Source organism: Scyliorhinus canicula, chromosome 6, assembly GCF_902713615.1.
Source record: "Scyliorhinus canicula chromosome 6, sScyCan1.1, whole genome shotgun sequence".
Classification (NCBI taxonomy): domain Eukaryota; kingdom Metazoa; phylum Chordata; class Chondrichthyes; order Carcharhiniformes; family Scyliorhinidae; genus Scyliorhinus; species Scyliorhinus canicula.
The window spans coordinates 69,110,020-69,131,398 of NC_052151.1; the positions used below are offsets into that span (position 1 = coordinate 69,110,020).

Sequence of the window (21,379 nt, forward strand, 5' to 3'; positions counted from 1 at the left end):
GAGGTGGAAGAGAGAGAGAGAGAGGCAGAAGAGAGAGAGCGTGAGGCCGTGCATGGTGAGGGTTTGGGGGGGGGGGGGGCAAGAGAAGAAACGAGAGCTAGAGAAAGATACAAATAAGGCAAAAGAGATCAAGGTAACACAATTACATTAATTACAGTGAAAATATCATTGAACGTTTAACTTGTGAAGACTATGTTACAATCTACTGATAGGAAGTCTCAGTAAAACTCACATTGGAATATTATGACAAATCACCCATGATCACCCAGTTTGCTTCACCAATTTGCACAAATCCCAGAAGCAGAACATGTAAAATTGGTCCCCACATTTCAAGCCAATGCTATTGTGAAATCTTATTCACACCCTCTCCAAACATACCAACTTTATTTAATGTAAAAAGCACCCCATCCAAAGTATGGGAGCTGGAGAAGTAAGAATCGCTTACAAGGTCCCTCATGGCAGACTGGTGCAAAAGGTGAAGTCACATGGGATCAGAGGTGAGCTAGCAAGATGGATTCAGAACAGTCTTGGTCGTAGAAGACAAGAGGGTAGCAGTGGAAGTGCTCTTTTCTGAATGGAGGGCTGTGACTGGTGATATTCTGCCGCGATCAGTGCTGAGACTGTTGCTGTTTTTAGTATAAATAAATGATTTGAAGGAAAATGTAACTGGTCTGATTAGCAAGCTTGGGGCTGGTTTAGCACTGTGGGTTAAACAGCTGGCTTGGAAAGCAGACCAAGGCCAGCAGCGCGGGTTCAATTCCTGTACCAGCCTCCCTGAACAGACGCCGGAATGTGGCAACTAGGGGCTTTTCACAGTGACTTCATTTGAAGCCTACTTGTGACAATAAGCGATTTTCATTTCATTTTAAGTTTACGGTGGACACAAAGGTTGTTGGAGTTGCGGATAGTAAAGAGGATTGTCACAGGATACAGCAGGATATAGATCAGTTGGAGACTTGGAGAGAGAAATGATAGATGTAGTTTAATCCTGACAAATGTGAGGTGATGCACTTTGGAATGCTTGGGAATTATACCGGATATGGCAGAACCCTGAGGAGTATTGACAGGCAGAGAGATCTGGGCATACAAGTCTACAGATCATTGAAAGTAGCAATGCAGGACGGTAGCACAGTGGTTCGCACTGTTGCTTCACAGCACCAGGACCCCAGTTTGATTTCCTGCTTGGGTCACTATCTGTGCAGAGTCAGCAGGTTCCCCTCCATATCTTCCATGGGCTTCTTCCCACAAGTCCTGATGGATGTGCTGTTAGGTGATTTGGATATTCTGAATTCTCCCTCTGTATACCCAAAAAGGCGCCAGTGTGTGGCGACTTGGGGATTTTTGCAGTAACTTTATTGCAGTGTTAATGTAAGCCTTATAACATTAATAAAGATTAAGAAGGCATATGGCATGCTTGCCTTCATCGGTCAGGGCACTGAGTATGAAAATTGGCAAGTCATGCTGCAGCTGTACAGAACCTTAGCTAGGCCACACTTGGAATATTGCCCACAATTCCGGTCGCCACACTACCAGAAGGATGTGGAGGCTTTGGAGAGGTTCCAGAAGAGGTTTAGCAGGGTGTTGCCTGGTCTTGAGGGTATTAGTTACCCTCAAAAGGAGAAGTTGAATAAACTAGGCTTGTTTTCACTTGATAACGGAAGTTGAGGGGCAGCCTGATAGAAGTTTACAAAATCATGAGTGGCATGGTCAGAGTGGATAGTAAAACGTTTTTTTCCCCAGGGTGGAAAAGTCAATTACTAGTGGACATAGGTTTAAGGTGCAAGGGGAAAAGTTTAGAGATCATGAGGGTGATGAGCGTCTGGAACTCGCTGCTGGGGGAGGTGGTGGAAGCAGGTACGATAACAACGGTTAAGAAGCACCTTGCCACATATATGAATAGAATGGGAAGCGTGATACAAACACTCGGGAAGTGCAGAAGGCTTTAGTTTAGTCAGGCATCAGGATTGGCGCAGGCTTGGAGGGCCAAAGGGCCTGTTCTTTCAGCTGACCTCACTTGAGTATCTATCCTTAACTAGAAATATAATTGGTTATCAGACTCTCAGAAACAGTGCAAGATTGGGCGGAAGCAGCAGCAAACAAAAGCCACTGCAAGCAGGCAAGCGGGGGAAGGGCCAGCTTATAGGTCTCAAGCTGACTTGAGGGCCTTTATGAAAGCTGAATTCTAGCAGCAGTCGACGCTGTCCCGACGAATCCCAGTGGGGGAAGATGTCTAGAGGAGCATTCCCCATAATTTATGGTGCTCACCCGGAGTGGGGCAAAGGAAAAAGCTGCAGCAGCTCCCCAAGAAAAGCAGGAGAAGAAAGACAAAATGGCGGCCGGCGGAACACCCGAGGACTGGTGGAAGTGGGCGCAGGAGCAGCAAGCCTCTCTTCTGCGCTGTTTTGCTGAAGGCTGAGTTGCTGGACTCCCTGAATGCAACTACAAACAAGCTGCTTGGGACCCAGGCGGCACAGGAGGTGTCTATCCGGGAGTTGCAGCAGCAGGCCGCTGAGAGGGAGGAGGAGGCCGTGGTCCTCGTGGGGAAAGTGGAGTTGCACGAGGCACTTCACAAGAAGTGGCAAGACCGCTTGGAGGAGCTGGACGTTCGCACGAGGTGAAAGAATTTGAGGATCCTGGGCCTGGCGGAGGGGCTGGAGGGGTCGGATCTCCCGTCTTATGTGACCACGATGTTGAGCTCGTTGATGGGAGCGGGGTCCTTCCATTTGCCCCTGGAGCTTGAGGGAGTGCACAGAGTGCTGGCCAGGAGGCCCAAGGCAAATGAACCCCCGCGAGCGGTGCTGGTGCGGTTCCATCGATTTAGTGACCGGGAGTGTGTGCTGCGCTGGGCCAAGAAAGAGAGGAGCAGCAAGTGGGAGAATTCGGTGGTGCGAATCTACCAGGACTGGAGTGCGGAGGTGGCAAAGCGGCAGGCCGGGTTCTACCGGATGAAGGCGGTGCTGCATGCCAAGCTGGTCAGATTTGGAATGCTGCAGTCTGCGCGTCTGTGGGTGACATATAAGGTCCGGCACCACTACTTCGAGTCCCCGGAGGAGGCGTGGGCCTTTGTACAGGCGGAGAAGCTGGACTCGAACTAGGGTCTGGGGACACACTATGGCCGTTGCTGTTTTCGCTGTTGCTGTTCTTCAATTTTGACAGGTGTTATTTTTATGCTGGTTTCCTTTTTGCTCTGTTTCCGGGTGGGTTTGTCTGTTGGGTATGGGTGTGGGGTATGTGGGGAACGTTGGGGGTATGTGCTTTATATGTTCTCTTCTGTACGGGGCTGGGGGTTGGGGTGAAACTGGATTTTGAGGAGCTGCGTCAGAAGGGTGGGGTGTGGCAGTGTGAAAGCGCGGGCTTTCCTCTGGATGTCCGCGCTGCGGGGCGGGGGGGCGGAGCTGGAGGTGGGGGCGTGGTCTTCATTGGTTTTCTTTCCCCTGCTGAAGCGGTGCCAAGGAGGTGTGGCAAGAGGGGGATGACCCCATGCCGGGAGGAGATGGGTTTTGGCGGGAGCTGCCGGGTCAGCAGAAGTCAGCTGACTCACGGAAGTACCATGGAGGGTGCGTCGCGGCTAGGAGGGGTCCTAGCCTGGGGGGGTGGGGTGGGTGGGGGGGGATACCGGGTTGCTGCTGGAATGGCCAGGAAGGAGCTAGTGAGGGCCGGGGGGCGGGGGGGGTAGAGGAGAGGCGTTATCGCCATGGGGAACGGGTCAGGCGGGGCAAGCTGGCCTGGGGCGAGCAGTCGATAAGCTATGGCTAGCCGGCGGTGGAGAGGGGCAGGTTGCCCTCTGATCCGGCATATTACCTGGAACGTGAGGGGGCTGAATGGGCCGATTAAGAGAACTAGGGTATTTTCTCATCTGAAGGGGCTGAAGGCGGACGTGGCTATGCTCCAGGAGACCCACTTGAAGGTGGAGAACCAGGTTCGTCTGAGGAAGGGGTGGGCGGGGCAGGTTTTTCACTCAGGATTGGACGCGAAGAACTGGGGGGTGGCGATTCTGGTGGGGAAGAGGGTGGCGTTCGAGGCGGCTGAGGTGGTGTCGGACAAGGAGGGCAGATATATTATGGTGAAGGGTAGGCTGCAGGGAGAGAAGGTGGTGCTGGTTAATGTATATGCCCCGAATTGGGATGATGCCGGCTTCATGAGGCGCTTGTTGGGCCGCATTCCGGACCTGGAGGCGGGGGGCCTGATCATGGGGGGGAGACTTTAACACAGTGCTGGATCCCGCACTGGACCGGTCCAGTTCAAGGATGGGTAGGAGATCGGCAGCAGCCAAAGTGCTGAGGGGGTTTATGAACCAGATGGGAGGGGTGGATCCCTGGAGGTTTGGGAGGCCAAGAGCGCGGGAGTATTCCTTTTTCTCCCATGTCCATAGGGTCTATTCCCGAATAGATTTTTTCGTCCTGAGCAGGGGATTGATCCCGAAGGTGCAGGATGCAGAGTATTCGGCCATAGCGATTTCAGACCACGCTCCGCACTGGGTTGATCTGGAGATGGGGGAGGCGCGGGACCAGCGCCCGCTCTGGCGCCTGGATGTGGGGATGCTGGCTGATGAGGAGGTGTGTAGGAGGGTCCGGGGAAGTATTGAGGGGTATCTGGATACCAACGACATGGGGGAGGTCCGGGTGGGGATGGTCTGGGAGGCTCTGAAAGCAGTGATCCGGGGGGAGCTGATCTCCATCCGGGCCCATAGGGAAAGGCGGGAGAGGAAGGAGAGGGAGAGACTGGTGAGGGAGCTACTGGATGTGGCCAGGAGATACGCGGAGGCACCGGAGGAGGGGTTGCTGGGGGAACGGCGTAGTTTGCAGGCCAAATTTGACTTGTTGACCACCAGAAAGGCGGAGACACAGTGGAGGAGGTCGCAGGGCGCGGTATATGAGTATGGGGAGAAGGCGAGCAGGATGTTGGCGCATCAGCTCCGCAGGCAGGATGCGGCTAGGGAAATTGGTGGAGTGACGGATAGGGGTGGGAATGTAGTGCAGAAGGGGACAGAAGTAAATGGGGTCTTTAGGGACTTCTACAAGGAACTGTACCGGTCAGAACCTCCGATGGGGAGAGGGGGGATGGAGAGCTTCATGAACAGGCTATGGATCCCAAGGGTTCAAGAGGAGCTGGTAGAGGGGCTGGGGGCGCCGATAGAGCTGGAGGAGCTAGTCAGGGGGATTGGACAAATGCAGTCAGGTAAGGCGCCGGGGCCGGACAGGTTCCCGGTGGAATTTTATAAAAAGTATGCGGATCTGGTGGGCCCCCTGTTGGTGCGAGCCTTCAATGAGGCATGGGAGGGGGGGGGCTTTGCCCCCGTCGATGTCGCGGGCACTGATCTCTCTGATCCTGAAGCGGGATAAGGACCCCTTGCAGTGTGGATCATACAGGCCTATCTCGCTCCTCAATGTTGACGCTAAGTTGCTGGCGAAGATCCTGGCCACCAGGATAGAGCACTGTGTGCCAGGGGTGATACACGAGGATCAGACAGGATTTGTCAAGGGACGGCAGCTCAACACGAATGTGCGGAGACTGCTAAATGTTATTATGATGCCGGCAGTGGAGGGGGAGGCTGAGATAGTGGTTGCGCTGGATGCGAAGAAAGCGTTTGATAGAGTTGAGTGGGGGTACCTGTGGGAGGTGCTGGAGCGGTTCGGATTCGGGGAGGGATTCATCAAATGGGTGAGGCTGCTCTACGCGGCTCCGATGGCAAGTGTAGTTACCAATGGAAGGAGATCGGAGTACTTTAGGCTCTACCGTGGGACCAGGCAGGGGTGCCCCCTGTCCCCCTTGCTCTTTGCACTGGCGATTGAACCTTTGGCTATGGCGTTGAGGGAGTCAGGGAGATGGAGGGGTCTGGTGCGGGGTGGGGAGGAACATCGGGTATCGCTGTATGCGGACGACCTGCTGTTGTATGTGGCGGATCCAGAGGGGGAATGCCGGGGGTGATGGAGCTGTTAGCGGAATTTGGGGGCTTCTCGGGCTTTAAGTTAAATTTAGGCAAGAGTGAGGTATTTGTAGTACACCCGGGGGATCAGGAGGAGGGAATGGGGAGATTCCCATTTAAGAGGGCAGTGAAGAGTTTCAGATACCTGGGGGTGCAGGTGGCCAGGAGTTGGGGGACTCTCCATAAGCTTAATTTTACCAGGCTGGTGGAGCAGATGGAGGAGGAATTTAAAAGGTGGGACATGGTGCCGCATCGTTGGCGGGTAAAGTGCAGTCCGTCAAAATGACGGTTCTCCCGAGGTTCTTGTTCCTTTTTCAGTGTTTGCCCATCTTTATCCCTAGGGCCTTTTTTAGAAGGGTGACTAGCAGCATCATGAGCTTTGTTTGGGCGCATGGGACCCTGAGGGTGAAGAGGGTCTTCTTGGAGCGGGGTAGAGATGGGGGGGGGGGGGGGGGGGGGGGCTGGCGTTACCCAATCTCTCGGGGTATTATTGGGCGGCCAATGTGTCGATGATGCGCAAGTGGGTAATGGAGGGGGCAGCATGGAAACGGATGGAGAGGGCGTCCTGTGGAGATACAAGCCTGGGGGCCCTGGTAACGGCGCCGTGGCCGCTCCCTCCTACGAGGTATACCACGAGTCCGGTGGTGGCGGCTACCCTCAAGATTTGGGGGCAGTGGAGGCGACATAGGGGAGAAGTGGGGGGCTCGATGGAGGCTCCGTTAAGGGGGAACCATAGGTTCGTTCCGGGGAACATTGATGGGGGATTTCAGGGTTGGCACAGAGCGGGCATCAGACAGCTGAGGGACCTGTTTATTGATGGGAGGTTTGCGAGTCTGGGGGAGTTGGAGGAGAAATTTGGGCTCCCCCGGGGAACATGTTCAGGTATCTGCAGGTAAAGTCATTTGCTAGGCGGCAGGTGGAGGGATTCCCTTCGCTTCCCGCGAGGGGGGTGAGCGACAGGGTGCTTTCGGGGGTCTGGAGAGGGGAAGATATCTGATATCTACAAGGTTATGCAGGAGGCGGAGGAGGCGTCAGTAGAGGAGCTGAAAGCTAAGTGGGAGGGGGAACTGGGGGAACAGATCGAAGACGGGACATTGGCTGATGCTCTGGAGAGGGTTAATTCTTCCTCCTCGTGTGCGCGGCTTAGCCTCATCCAATTCAAGGTGCTGCATAGGGCCCACATGACTGGGACGAGGATGAGTAGGTTCTTTGGGGGTGAGGACAGGTGTGTCAGGTGCTCGGGGAGTCCAGCGAACCATGCCCATATGTTCTGGGCATGCCCGGCACTGGAGGAGTTCTGGAAGGGGGTGGCGAGGACGGTGTCGAGGGTGGTGGGATCCAGGGTCAAGCCAGGATGGGGACTCGCGATTTTTGGGGTTGGGGTGGAGCCGGGAGTGCAGGAGGCGAAAGAGGCCGGTGTGCTGGCCTTTGCGTCCCTAGTAGCCCGGCGAAGGATCTTGCTACAATGGAAGGATGCGAGGCCCCCAAACGTGGAGACCTGGATCAATGACATGGCGGGTTTCATTAAGCTAGAGAAGGTCAAATTCGCCCTGAGAGGGTCGGTACAAGGGTTCTTTAGGCGGTGGCAACCTTTTCTCGACTTTCTGGCTCAACGATAGGGTACAGGGACAGTAGCAGCAGCAACCCGGGGGGGGGGGGAAGGCAGACAATGACTATGTTTGTTTATTTAATTGTAATATATTTTAAAGTTCTTTTGTTGTTCATTGGGGTTGGGGGGATGTGATACATGCGTCGATACGGTCTGGGGGTGTCACAGTTATTATGGGTTATTTTGTTGCATTTCATTGTTTGTCGTTATGTTTTATATTTTCTGTAAAAAATTCCAATAAAAATTATATTAAAAAAAACTAGAAATATAAATGTACTGTATAAATAGATTGTGTCATAGGAGGTGGTACATGGAAGATAAACAAAATGATTCTGACATAGCAGTGCTCCAGTTACATCATTCTTCCCTCCCAGAAAATACAAGCAAATAGAGTGTACCAGATTACGCAGAGGATACTTGAAGGATTTTTTGACTTGAAAGGGAGTATTTTGTTATAGAATGAGGAAGGTAAATAAAATAATTGACCAGCAGCAGACTTCTGATTGGTAGAATGCTGGCATTGTCAGAGAGTAACCTCTTCATTGTGTATGATTTGTTCAGGTACAGTCTGCATAATTTCCAGCTATAGTCAGGGAACTACAATTTACCATCATTTTTATCCAGTGCTCTTTAGATACTATTATTGACCAATTTATTTTTATCCATGGACAGGCTGAGCAGCAGTCATTTTCCAAAATTGTTTGGACTCTGGAAGGGTTCCTACAGTTTGGATGGTAGCTAATATAACCCTGCTATTCAAAATAGGAGATAGAGAGGAAACAGGAAACTATAGACCAGTGAGCCTAATGTTGGTAGGAGGAAAGTTGCTAGAGTCCATTATTAAGAATTTCATAACAGCATTTGGAAAGCAGTGGTATAATCAGACAAAGTCAGCATGGATTTATGAAAAGGAAATCATGCTCGCCAAATCAATTGGAATTCTTTGAAAATGTAACAAGTTGAGTTGACCAGGAAGAACCGGTGGATGTGGTTTTTTAAACTTTCAGAAGGCTTTCCACAAGGTCACGCATAGCAGATTTCTACGTAAAGTTAAAGTGCATGTGATTGCTGGTAGTGTCTGGAGATGGATAGAAAGCTGGAGATGGATACAAAGCTGGTTAGCAGACAAGAAGCAAAAAGTTGGAAAAAAAACTTGGATCTGCACTGGACCCCAACTGTTCACATTATATGTTAATGATGTGGACAAAGGAACTAAATGTAGTGTTTCTAAATTTGCAGATGATACAAAGTTGGGTGGGAGGGTGAACTGTGAGGAAGATGCAAGGATACTTCAGCAGGATTTGGACAGGCTGAGTGAATGGGCATCTGCATGGTAGATGCAGTATAAAGTGGATAAATGTGAGGTTATCCACTTTGATAGCAAAAATAGGAAGGCCGATTATTATTTGAATGGGTGGCCTCACAACGCCAGGTTCCAGGGTTCGATTCCAACTTCGGGTGACTGTCTGTGTGGATTTTGCACATTCGTCCCATGTCCATGTGGGTTTCCTCCCACAGTCCAAAGATGTACAGGTTAGGTGGATTGAATATGCTAAATTGTTCATCGGTGGGGTTACAGGGATAGGAATGGGGAAATTGGGCCTGGGTTAGGATGCTCTTTCAGAGGGTCGGTGCAGACTGAATGGACTCCTTCTGCACTGTAGGGATTCTATATAAAAAAAATTGAGAGGTGGATACTCAGCGAGAGCTTGGTGTTCTTGTGCATCAGTTGCTGAAAGTAAACACGTATGTACAGCAGACAGTAAAGAAGGAAAATGGTATGTGACCTTCATAGCAAGAGGATGAGTATTGGAATAGGGATGTTTTACTACAATTGTACAGGGCATTAGTGAGGCCACTCCTGGAGTATTGTGTGCAGTTTTGGTGTCCTTATCTGAGGAAGGATGTTCTTGCTATGGAGTGAGTGCAGCAAAGGTTTACCTCAAGCGGATTCCTGGGATGGCGGGACTGTCATATAAAGGAGAGACTAAATCAGTTAGGATTATATTGATTGGAGTTTAGAAGAGTGTGGGTAGATCGCATAGAAACTTATAAACTATAACATGATTAGACAGGGTAGATTCAGAAAGAATATTGGGGAGTCCAGAATTAGGGGTCATGGTTTGAGGACAAAAGGGTAAAGGAGGCGAGGAGAAATGTCTTCACCCAGAGAGTGGTGAATCTGTAGAACCACTACGACAAAAAGTAGTTGAGGCCAAAACATTGTGTAATTTCAAGAAGGAATTAGATATAGCTCTTAGGGCTAAAGGGATCAAGGGATATTGTGGGGTAAGGCGGGGTCAGGGAATCGAGCTCAATGATCAGCCATGATCATAGTGAATGGCGGAGCAGGCTTGAAAGGCCGAATGCCCTCCTTCTGTGATTATTTTCTATGTATATTCCTGTAATCAGAATAAGTTTTAATGTAGGGGCAGGTGGGAAGACACTTTAGCAATGAAGTGGGTGAGAAATGGGTTCCTCATCGCAACCAAGAAGAGAGGGTAAAAAAATGCAAGAAAATACGATCACAGACAACATTTAGAGTAAATGAAGGAAGCATTTTCCCAGCCTCGCTATCCAGGAGTAATGTTTGAGCAGAGACTGGAAAATGCAACAAAATACAAATTTCCTCTTATCTTTCAAAGTGGCAGGGCCGTACATGGCAATGGAACAGCTTCCATTTACTTCCATCACGGTGCAGCCGACTGACAGATCCCAGTTTCAGGTCATAGAGATGAAAACATGTTTAGTAGCCAGCATAAATATTGTTGTAAATCTAAGTTGCCATACCTGAGGTAGTGCAGATCTGTAATCTCCTTCATGCACAGCCAGCAGAACTGACAACCACATACAGCACATGTCATCCTATTGCAGCTTCCATCATTCATCTTCAGGATAAAAGCACCACAACGTGGACAAGGCTTGATCTCTTCCACTACAAAATTGAGGGATAGGAGGAATGAAAACAGTCTTACTTTGTAAATTACAAATCTGAAATCAAAATTAATATAGAATCTACACTTGATTACCCTTTCCCTCCCATCCTGCTCACCACCCCCCCCCCCCCTCTCCCCCTTCCCCCCCCCAAAAAAAAACTGGAAATTGGAGCATCTTCATTCTCTTTCAGATTAAACTTTGGGGAAACTTATTGTAGGACAGTTCATTAAGGACAAAATTAAACAATAGAATGGCCTTCACATTTTCCTAATATGCAAAATATTATGGGTTGAAAACCGGTACACAGTTGAGCTCAACTAATAAATTCACTGTGTGATGTAACAGATAATGAATCCAAGAATCTAAAGCACAGAAAAGGCCCTTGGGTTCCTTGTATCTGTGCCGGTAAAAAACAACCACCTAACTATTCTCATCCCTGCACATCTGTGTAGACTTGGAAATCCTTACAAGGCAGTAACACCCCATGCGTAGAGGGAATTCAGTCAAAGATTCACCTCCTGATTGACATCAACACGCATGGATGTGTTCATATGTGGGCATCAAGTGAGAAGAGCACCATAGATATTAGCAACAGTCAAGTTGACTGACTCACTGAAACTCACTTCTGAGTTCATTCCCAAAGAATGGACACATAGGTAAGGTTATGGAACACCTCGGTCTCTGGGACCATACCTATCAAGCGAAACGGGAAGAAATTCTTTGACAAACGCAAGCTTTTTTGGGCCATTGTTCGGTATGATTTTAAAATAGCTAATGTCAAAACAGAGACTGCTGTCTCAGATTCAAAATGCAAGGAAGAAATCTCAAAAAAAATGGCAAATACCTTTTGATCAGAGATTAATTATGACGAATATGCTTCGATAGTCAGGGTAAAAGATTTAAAAAGGTGTCACTATGTACAGCTTGCCAATAGAGGTGCAATTTCTATGGTGCTCAGCGATTGCAAATAGGCTACTGAAGGGTGGGTAAAAAGTGACAATTATTGTAAAGTGTGATTTAGGATTAGTATCATTGTCAGAGTGAGATGTCAATGGTCTTTTGCCACTGAATTAAATCAAAGCAGATCGGTGTTATCATCAAAAATTCTGTTTGTACTTTAAAAGGAAACGTTACTCTGAAAATCCAGGGATCCTCTTGATTACTTCAGTCTTCTCAAGTCTCTATACGTGCATGGGATAACAGGAATTAAGAAAGAACGAGTTATAGATATTTACCAGTATAGACTGTGTTTTAATAATATGCTGAGAGGACCTGCAAGAATTACTTGTGACGTGATCCTCGTTTAAAACTGGCACTCTTGTTTACATAAAATGAAATTTGCTTGTACTTCATGGGGTAAAGAGGTACAATTTTCCATCTTCCAAGGTGACAGGAAAACATATTGAGAATCCCACATATTTTTCGGTAAATTCATTAGCATGATGTAGAATTTAATCATTAGACATGGCCTGAGCTAGAGGAAACTTTTTTTTATTTGTCCATGCGATGTGGGAGCCACTGGCTGGGCCAGCATTTATTGCCCATCCCGGAGGGCATTTAAGAGTCAACCACATTGCTTGGCAGAGACTAAATATGCAGGTTTCTGTTCATAAGGAATTAGTTCTGCTCAAGGAAACTAGTCTTGTCCAACCTATAAATAGGATAAGAAAGCCCATAGGGAGGTTGGAATATCAGGAGAACCATTTGATGAATGTCAACTTGCCCCTTTCCTGAGCTACTCAAATTATGTGAACAAATAATGAGCGGCTGCAAAACATTCGCAAGGGGGAGAGGGAGCAGCCAGAAGTTGTTGTGCACATTAGCACAAATGACATAAATAGAAATAGGGATGAGATCCTGAGGAGTGATTATAGAGAGCTAGGAAAAAGGTTAGGAAGCAAGACCGTGGGGCAGCACGGTAGCGTAGTGGTTAGCACTATAGCTTCACAGCGCCAGGGTCCCAGGCTCGATTCCCGGCTGGGTCACTGTCAGTGCGGAGTCTGCACGTTCTCCCAGTGTCTGCATGGGTTTCCTCCGGGTGCTCTGGTTTCCTCCCACAAAGTAACTAAAGACGTGCTGTTAGGTAATTTGGACATTCTGAATTCTCCCTCTGTGTACCCGAACAGGCACCAGGAATGTGGCGAATAAGGGCTTTTCACAGTAACTTCATTGCAGTGTTAAATAAGCCTACTTGTGACAATAAAGATTATTATTAAAAAAAGACCGATGGTGGTAATGTCTACATTATTTCCAGTGTCACGTGCTACTGAGGGCAAGAACAGGAGAATATGGCAGATGAATGCGTGGTTGAGGAATTGGTGCAGAGGGCAGGGATTCAGATTCTTAGATCATTGGGATCTTTTCTAGGGCAGAGGTGATCTCTTTAAGAGGGATGGGTTGCATCTAATCTGGAGGTGATCAATATCCTGAGGGGCAGATTTGCTAGTGCTACATGGGGGATTTAAACTCATTGTCAGGGGGTGGGATCCTCAGCAGTAGGGAAGCAAATGAGGGGTTGAAAGGAGATGCAGCATTCAGCAATGGCAAGCTGAATAGACACGATAGGCAGGAGCACGGCAGGGAGCGGGGAAACCTGTTGGATTAAATTGCATCTATTTCAATGCAAGAGGGCTGATGAACAAAGGGCATGGATATGTATGTGGGACTGGGATATTATAGCCATAACTGAAATATGGCTGAGGAAGGGACAAGACTGGCTGGTGGACTTGGAAAATCAGGTTGTTAGTTCATCCCAAGAAAAGGAACTTATGGAATGTCGAAGAGATTTTTTTTTCAGCAGCTTGTGGTAGAGCCCACGAGGGAACAGGCAATTCTAGATTTGGTGATGTGTAATGAGGCAGACTTGATTGGGATCTTAAGGTGAAGGAACCCTTAGGGAGCAGTGACCACAATATGACAGAATTTACCCTGCAGATTGAGAGGGAGAAGCTGCAATCAGATGTAATGGTATTACAATTAAATAGGGATCCTACAAAGACATGGAGGAGGAGCTGGCCAGAGTTGACTGGAAAAGGAACCGAGCAGGGAAAACAGTCAAACAGCAATGGCAGGAGTTTTGGGGGGTTATTCGGGAGGCACAGCAGAAATTCATCCCAAGGAGGAGGAAACATGCTAAGGGTAGGACAAGGCATCCATGGTTGACAAGTGACGTCAATGACAGCATAAAAGCAAAAGAAAAAGCATACAAAATGGTGAAGATTAGTAAGAAGCCAGGGGATTAGGAAGCCTTTAAAAATGAGCTGAGGACAACTAAAAAAGCAATAAGGGGAGAGAGGATGAAATATGACTGCAAGTTAGCTAGTAATATAAAAGATAGGAAGAGCTTTTTTCAATATATAAAAGGTAAGAGACAGCAAAATAAACATTGGACCTCTGGAAAACATGGCTGGAAATGTAATCATAGGAAACAAAGAAATGGGAGATGAACTGAATAGTTACTTTGCATTAGTCTTCACGGTGGAAGACACCAGTGGAATGTCAGAGGTCCAGGAGAATCAGGGGGCAGAGGTGAGTGCAGTGGCCATCACTAAGGAAAAGGTTCTGGGGAAACTGAGAGGTCTGAAGACGGTAAATCACTTGGACCATATGGGTTCTAATTCATTAGCATGATGTAGAATTTAATCATTAGACATGGCCTGAGCTAGAGGAAGGGTTCTAAAAGAGATAACTGAGGAGATTATGGAGGCATTGGTGATGATCTTTCAGGAATCACTGGAGGCAGTAAAGGTCCCAGAGGACTGGAAAGTGGCTAATGTAACACCACTGTTTAAGAAGGGAGGGAAGCAGAAGGTAGGAAATTATAGGCTGGTTAGCCTGACTTCGGTCATTGTTAAGATTTTAGAGTCCATTATTAATGATGAGATTGTGGAGTACTTGGAAGTGCATGGTAAAATAGGACTGAGTCAGCACGGCTTTGTCAAAGGGAGGTCATGTCTGACAAATCTGTTAGAGTTCTTTGAGGAGGTAACAAGGAAGTTAGACAAAGGAGAACCAGTGGATGCGATTTTTCCAGAAGGCCTTTGACAAGGTGCCGCATAGGAAATTGTTAAATAAGAGCCTATGGTGTTAAGGGTAAGATCCTGGCATGGATAGAGGATTGGCTGACTGGCAGAATGTAGAGAGTGGGCATAAAGGGGTCTTTTTCAGGCTGGTATCCAGTGACTAGCGGTGTGCCTCAGGGGTCTGTGCTGAGACCACAACTTTTCACAATATACATTAATGATCTGGAAGAAGGAATTGAAGGCATTGTTGCTAAATTTGCAGATGATACACAGATCTGTAGAGGGACAGGTAGTATTGAGGAAGCAAGGGGACTGCAGAAGGATTTGAACAGGCTGGGAGATTTGAACAAAGTGGCAGATGAAATAAAGTAGCAGAAGGAGATTACAATGGGATGAGAGAAGAGCTAGCTAAGGTAGACTGGAAGCAAAGACTTTATGGTGAAACAGTTGAGGAACAGTGGAGAACCTTCCAAGCGATTTTTCACAGCGCTCAGCAAAAGAAGGACGGTAGAAAGAGGGAAAATCGACCGTGGATATCTAAGAAAATAAGGGAGAGTATCAAATTGAAGGAAAAAGCAGACAAACTGGCAAAGATTAGTGGGAGACTAGCGGATTGAGAAATCTTTAGGGGGCAACAGAAAGCTATTAAAAAATCTATAAAGAAGAGTAAAATAGATTATGAGAGTAAACTTGCTCAGAATATAAAAACAGATAGTAAAAGTTTCTACAAATATATAAAACATAAAAGAGTGGCTAAGGTAAATATTGGTTCTTTAGAGAATGAGAAAGGAGACGAGGAAATTGCTGAGGAACTGAACAGGTTTTTTGGTTTGGTCCTCAGAGTGGAAGACACAAATAACATACCAGTAACTGATGGAAATGAGGCTATGACAGGTGAGGACCTTGAGACGATTGTTATCACTAAGGAGGTAGTGATGGGCAAGCTAATGGGGCTCCTGGCCCTGATGGAATGCATCCCACAGTACTAAATGAGGTGGCTTGGAAAATTGCAAATGCACTTGTGATAATTTACCAAAATTCTCTAGACTCTGGGGTGGTCCCGGCAGATTGGAAATTAGCAAACGTGACACCACTGTTTAAAAAAGGAGGTAGGCAGAGAGCGGGTAATTATAGGCCAGTTAGCTTAAGTTTAGTAGTAGGGAAGATGCTTGAATCTATCAAGGAAGAAATAGAGAGGTATCTGGATGGAAATTGTCCCATTGGGCATATGCAGCATAGGTTCACAAAGGGCAGGTCGTGCCTATCTAATTTGGTGGAATTCTTTGAGGACATTACCAGTGTGGTAGACAACGGGAAGCCAATGGCTGTGGTATATCTGGATTTCCAGAAAACTTTTGACAAGATGCCACACAAAAGATTGCTGCATAAGACAAAGATGCATGGCATTAAGGGTCAAGTAGTAGCATGGATAGAGGACTGATTAATTAATAGAAAGCAAAGAGTGGGGATTAATGGGCGTTTCTCTGGTTGGCAATTAGTAGCTAGTGGTGCCCCTCAGGGATCAGTGTTGAGCCCACAACTGTTCACAATTCACATAGATGATTTGGAGTTGGGGACCAAGTGCAATGTGTCCAAGTTTGCAGATGACACCTTGATGAGCATAGAACATACAGTTCTGACGGAGGCCATTCGGCCCATCGAGTCTGCACTGACCGACTTAAGCCCTCACTTCCACACTATAGCCGTAACCCAATAACCCCTCCTAATCTTTTTAGGTCACTAAGGGCAATTTATCATGGACAATCCACCTAACCTGCACGTCTTTGGACTATGGGAGGAAACCGGAGCACCCAGGAAACCCACGAGTGGTAAAGCAAAAAGTGCAGAGGATACTGGAAGTCTGCGGAGGGATTTGGATAGTTTAAGTGAATGGGCTAGGGTCTGGCAGATGGAATACAATGTTGACAAGTGTGAGGTTATCCATTTTGGTAGGAATAACAGCAAAAGGAATCATTATTTAATGATAAAATATTAAAACATGCTGGACAGAGGGACCTGGGTGTCCTCGTGCAGGAGTCGCAAAATGTTGGTTCACAGGTGCAACAGGTGATTAAGAAGGCAAATGGAATTTTGTCCTTCATTGCTGGAAGGATGGAATTTAAGACTAGGGAGGTTATGCTGCAACTGTATAAGGTATTAGTGAGGCCACAGCTGGACTATTGTGTTCAGTTTTGGTCTCCTTACCTGAGAAAGGACGTACTGGTGCTGGAGGGTGCGCAGCGGAGAGTCACTAGGTTAATCCCAGAGCTGAAGGGGTTGGATTACGAGGAGAGGTTGAGTCGACTGGGACTGTCCTCATTGGAATTTAGAAGGATGCAGTGGGAGGGATCTTACAGAAACATATAAAATTATGAAGGGAATAAATAGGATAGATGCGGGCAGGTTGTTTCCACAGGCGGGTGAAAGCAGAATTAGGAGGCATAGCCTCAAAATAAAGGGAAGTAGATTTAGGAATGAGTTTAGGAGGAACTTCTTCACCCAAAGGGTTGCAAATCTATGGAATTTCCTGCCCAGTGAAGCAGTTGAGGCTCCTTCATTAAATGTGTTCAAGATAAAGATAGATAGTTTTTTTGAAGAATGAAGGAATAAAGGGTTATGGTGTTTCGGCGGGAAAGTGGAGCCGAGTCCACAAAAGATCAGCCATGATCTCACTGAATGGTGGAGCAGGCCTGAAGGGCCAGATGGCCTAATCCTGCACCTAGTTCTTATTATGTTCTTATGAAATACAATGTGGAAAAGTTTGAGGTTATGCACTTTGAAAGGAGGAATTTAGGCATAGACTATTTTCTAAATGGGGGAAATGCTTAGGAAATAAGAAGCACAAAGGAACTTGGGAGTCCTTGTTCATGATTTTCTTAAGGTTAACGTACAGGTTCAGTCGGCAATTAGGAAGGCAAATGCAACGTTAGCATTCATGTCAAGATGGCTAGAATACAAGACCAGGGGTGTACTTCTGAGGCTGTATAAGGCTCTGCTCAGGCCTTATTTGGAGTATTGTGAGTAGTTTTGGGCTCCCTATCCAAGGAAGGATGTGCCGGCCTTGGAAAGGGTCCAGAGGAGGTTCACAAGAATGATCCCTGGAATGAAGAGCTTGTTGTATGAGGAACGGTTCAGGACTCTGGGTTTGTACTCGTTGGAGTTTAGAAGGATGAGGGGGGATCTTATTGAAACTTACAGGATACTGTGAGCCCCGGATCGAGTGGACGTGGAGAGGATGTTTCCACTTGTAGGAAAAACTAGAACCAGTGGACACAATCACAGACTAAAGGGACGATCCTTTAAAACAGAGATGAGGAGGAATTTCTTCAGCCAGAGGGCCGCAGAGGGTGTGGAGGCCAAATCACTGAGTGTCTTTAAAAGAGAGATAGATAGGTTCTTGATTAATAAGGTGATCAGGGGTTATGCAGAAAAGGCAGGAGAATGGGATGAGAAAAATATCAGCCATGATGGAATGGCGGAGCAGACTCGATGGGCCGAGTGTCTTAATTCTGCTTCTGTGTCTTATGGCCTTTTGGTAGCCTAATGTTGCAGGGTACAAGTGCTTTCGGCGGGACAGAGGTGGAGGAAAAAGAGGAAGGGGAGTTGTATTTGTGATTATGGGGAGCATCGTGGCAGTAGTCAGAGGTGAAATAACCAAGGGACCATCCAACTAAGCTTTGTGGATGGAGCTAAGAAATAAGAAGGGGATGGTGATCTTATTGGGTTTGCACTCTTGGCCCCCAAATAGTCAATGGGAATTAGAAGAACAAATATCCTGGGAGATTGGCGAGACTTGCAGCAGTAACATGGTTGGCATGAAAGGGGACTTCAATTTTCTTAACATGGACTGGGACTGCTATAGTGTTAAGGGCTTAACTGGGGTGGAATTTGTTAAGTGTGTTCAGGAAAGTTTTCTTCGGTAGTATGTGGAGAGTCCCACTTGGGAAAGGGCAAAACATGACTTACTCTTGGGAAATAGGACAGCGCAAGTGACTGAGGTGACGGTGGGGGACCACTTTGGGACCAAAGAACAAAAGAACAAAGAAAAGTACAGCACAGGAACAGGCCCTTCGGCCCTCCAAGCCCGTGCCGACCATGCTGCCCATCTAAACTAAAATCTTCTACACTTCCTGGGTCCGTATCCCTCTATTCCAATCCTATTCATGTATTTGTTAAGATGCCCCTTTAACGTCACTATCGTCCCTGCTTCCACCACCTCCTCTGGCAGCCAGTTCCAGGCACCCACTACCCTCGGTGTAAAAAAACTTGCCTCGTACATCTCTAAACCTTGCCCCTCGCACCTTAAACCTATGCCCCCTAGTAATTGACCCCTCTACCCTGGGGAAAAACCAGTGACCATAGTTATATTAATTTAAAAATAGTTTTGGAAAGGGTCAAAACTGGTCCACAGGTTCTAAATTGGGGCAAGGCGAATTTTGAAAAAATTAGATAGGATCTTGCAAGGGTTGATTGGAGTAGCTTGTGGGGGGGCCAAGGGGCCTCTGGCATCTGAGAGGCCTTTAAAAGTGAAATAGCTAGAGCTCAGGGTCTATATGTTCTTGTTAGGGTGAAGGGAAAGGCTGGCACGAGTAGGGAACCCTGGATGACAAAACAGAGGTTTTGGCCAGGAAAAAGAAGATAACATAGCTCAGGTACAAGCAGCTGGAATCAAGGGATTCCCTGAGGGGAAACAGGAATATACTCGAGAAGGAAATTGGGGGGGGAAAAAAGGGGGTATATTAAAGGAAAAACTAGAGAGAGAATAGGACCCCTCAAGGACCAAGATAGACACATACGCGTGGAATTGCAGGAGATGGGCAAGGTTCTCAATGAATATTTCTCCTCGGTGTTTACTGTGGAGAAAGACTCGAAGACTTGGGAATCTGGGAAGGTTAGTCATGATATACAGTGGTGATATACAGTTCGCATTACTGTAGAGGGGATGATGGACATATTAAAATGCATGAAGGTGGATACATCTCCTGGCTCTGACCAGGTATATCCAAGATGTGGAGATGCCGGCATTGGACTGGGGTGAGCACAGTAAGAAGTCTTACAACACCAGGTTAAAGTCCAACAGGTTTGTTTCAAGAACACCAATAACACTCTATGAGGCTAGAGATTTAATTTCATTCTCTGTTCACACTTCGCTCCTATCAGGAATTCTTTGCCCTTCCCATCCACAGATTTTCTTTTATCGGAACAAAAATATTCTGTTGTTCCATTCCTAAAAACCACATTTATCAGAAACAAAAAAGATCTTATTGCTTGTTGGGTTGAACTAAATTCAACCAAGGCAGATCAGGAGATTTCTCATGCAATAGTACTAACAATATTTTGTTGGGGGAGGAAAAAAGGAATGGTGCAAGAAGCCCATTTTGCATGCGTAGGAATTCTCTATTTACATTTTTCCTGAAATCAAATACCTTGATAACCTTTTAAAATGAATGTAAATTTCACCAAACTAAAGTACACTTGATCAACTTGCTCAGCAGGAATAGAAAGTTTCCTCAGAGCAAAATGAAAATATTGAAAGTAACTGGGCAATGCAGCATTCAACAATTAATCAACCTGACTATATATTTTTTTAAAAGCAGTGTTGCATTAAGTTTAGAATACAGTGAGGTACGCATAGTAATATTATTTTATCAGTGTCACAAGTATGTTTATATTAACACTGCAATGGAGTTAGTGAAAATCCCCTAGTCGCCACACTCCAGCGCCTGCTTGGATACACCGAGGGAGAATTCAGAATGTCCAATTCACCTAACACTCACGTCTTTCGGGACTTGTGGACGCAAAGCGGAGTACCCGGAGGAAACCCACGCGCACATGGGGAGAATGAGCAGACTCCGCACAGAATGTGATCCAAGCTGTGAACCAAACTATATATCAATATCAATATTCTATATCAATAATTAGAAAACAGATGATTTTTCTGTTTCGTACAACAGCTCTCTGCCACAGATCTTATGATCGCAGGAGATCCTGAAAACTACATTTTGCTCGACACTATTTTGGGGGTTGTAAGACAGGAATCAAGAGTCATGTTGTATAATTGGCAACAAAATCCCGATGGAACAATGGAGTGGATATCTCAAGAGTTTGTGAAAAAACATCAGATTTTGGAGTAGCTGGAGAGGTTTGAGGTTGCTCCCCATAGAAGCAGTTGACTCTTATTTTGGGCAAAAGGGAGGATGGGAGTTGGAGGCAATATTACCCAATGGAAGAGTAAATTCTTGCATTCTATTTTTATCTCCAGTTTTGTTGTTTTGGTTCCAGTGCACAAAACATTATACTATCACATTTAAACTTATTTGATGACGATGGTTTTATGGGGTCCACAGAAGTTCTTACAGGACAGAATTTAATGGAGCCTGCTGGAGCAGGCATGATGGTAAGTGTACCCATGTTGGAAAACTGAACCGCTAAGTTAGGGACAGGAAGAGCCCAACGTGGGAGCCCCACCTGCCAGTGGCAGAATGTCAATTAGGCTCGTTATTAACCCATTTGACAGAAATTATCTTGGAGCACACCTCAACTTAGTGAAGGCTCAGAGATTTAATGGAACTTGCATGGCTCTCCCATGGCCACAAGGGCAGTTCAGAGACGAGGAATCATGCGACGAGAAACTCATCTCCTGACTCTGCAAAGCCCGTTTACCACCTACAAGGCACAAATCAAGAGTCTGATGGAATACTCTCCACTTGCCTGGATGAGTGCAGCTCCACTCAAGAAGCTCAACACCATCCAGGACACAGTCCGTTTGATTGGCATCCCTTCCACAAACATTCACCCCCTCTACCACCGATGCACAGTATCAGCAATGTGTACCATTTACAAGATGCACTGCAGGATCTCACCAAGGTTCTTTAGTCAGCACCT

At 46.9% G+C, this 21,379-nt stretch overlaps 1 protein-coding gene across 10 annotated transcripts in view; it reads right to left on the reverse strand.

Annotated features, from left to right (window-relative positions):
* si:ch211-278j3.3 (E3 ubiquitin-protein ligase RNF19A) overlaps positions 1–21,379 on the reverse strand; it is a 123,951-nt gene that overhangs the window by 23,730 nt on the left and 78,842 nt on the right. For all 10 annotated transcript variants that reach the window (XM_038799462.1, XM_038799458.1, XM_038799459.1 and 7 more), the window contains one exon: positions 10,326–10,470. In XM_038799462.1, coding sequence (XP_038655390.1) covers positions 10,326–10,470 — 145 coding nt within the window. The remainder of the gene's footprint in view (positions 1–10,325; positions 10,471–21,379) is intronic.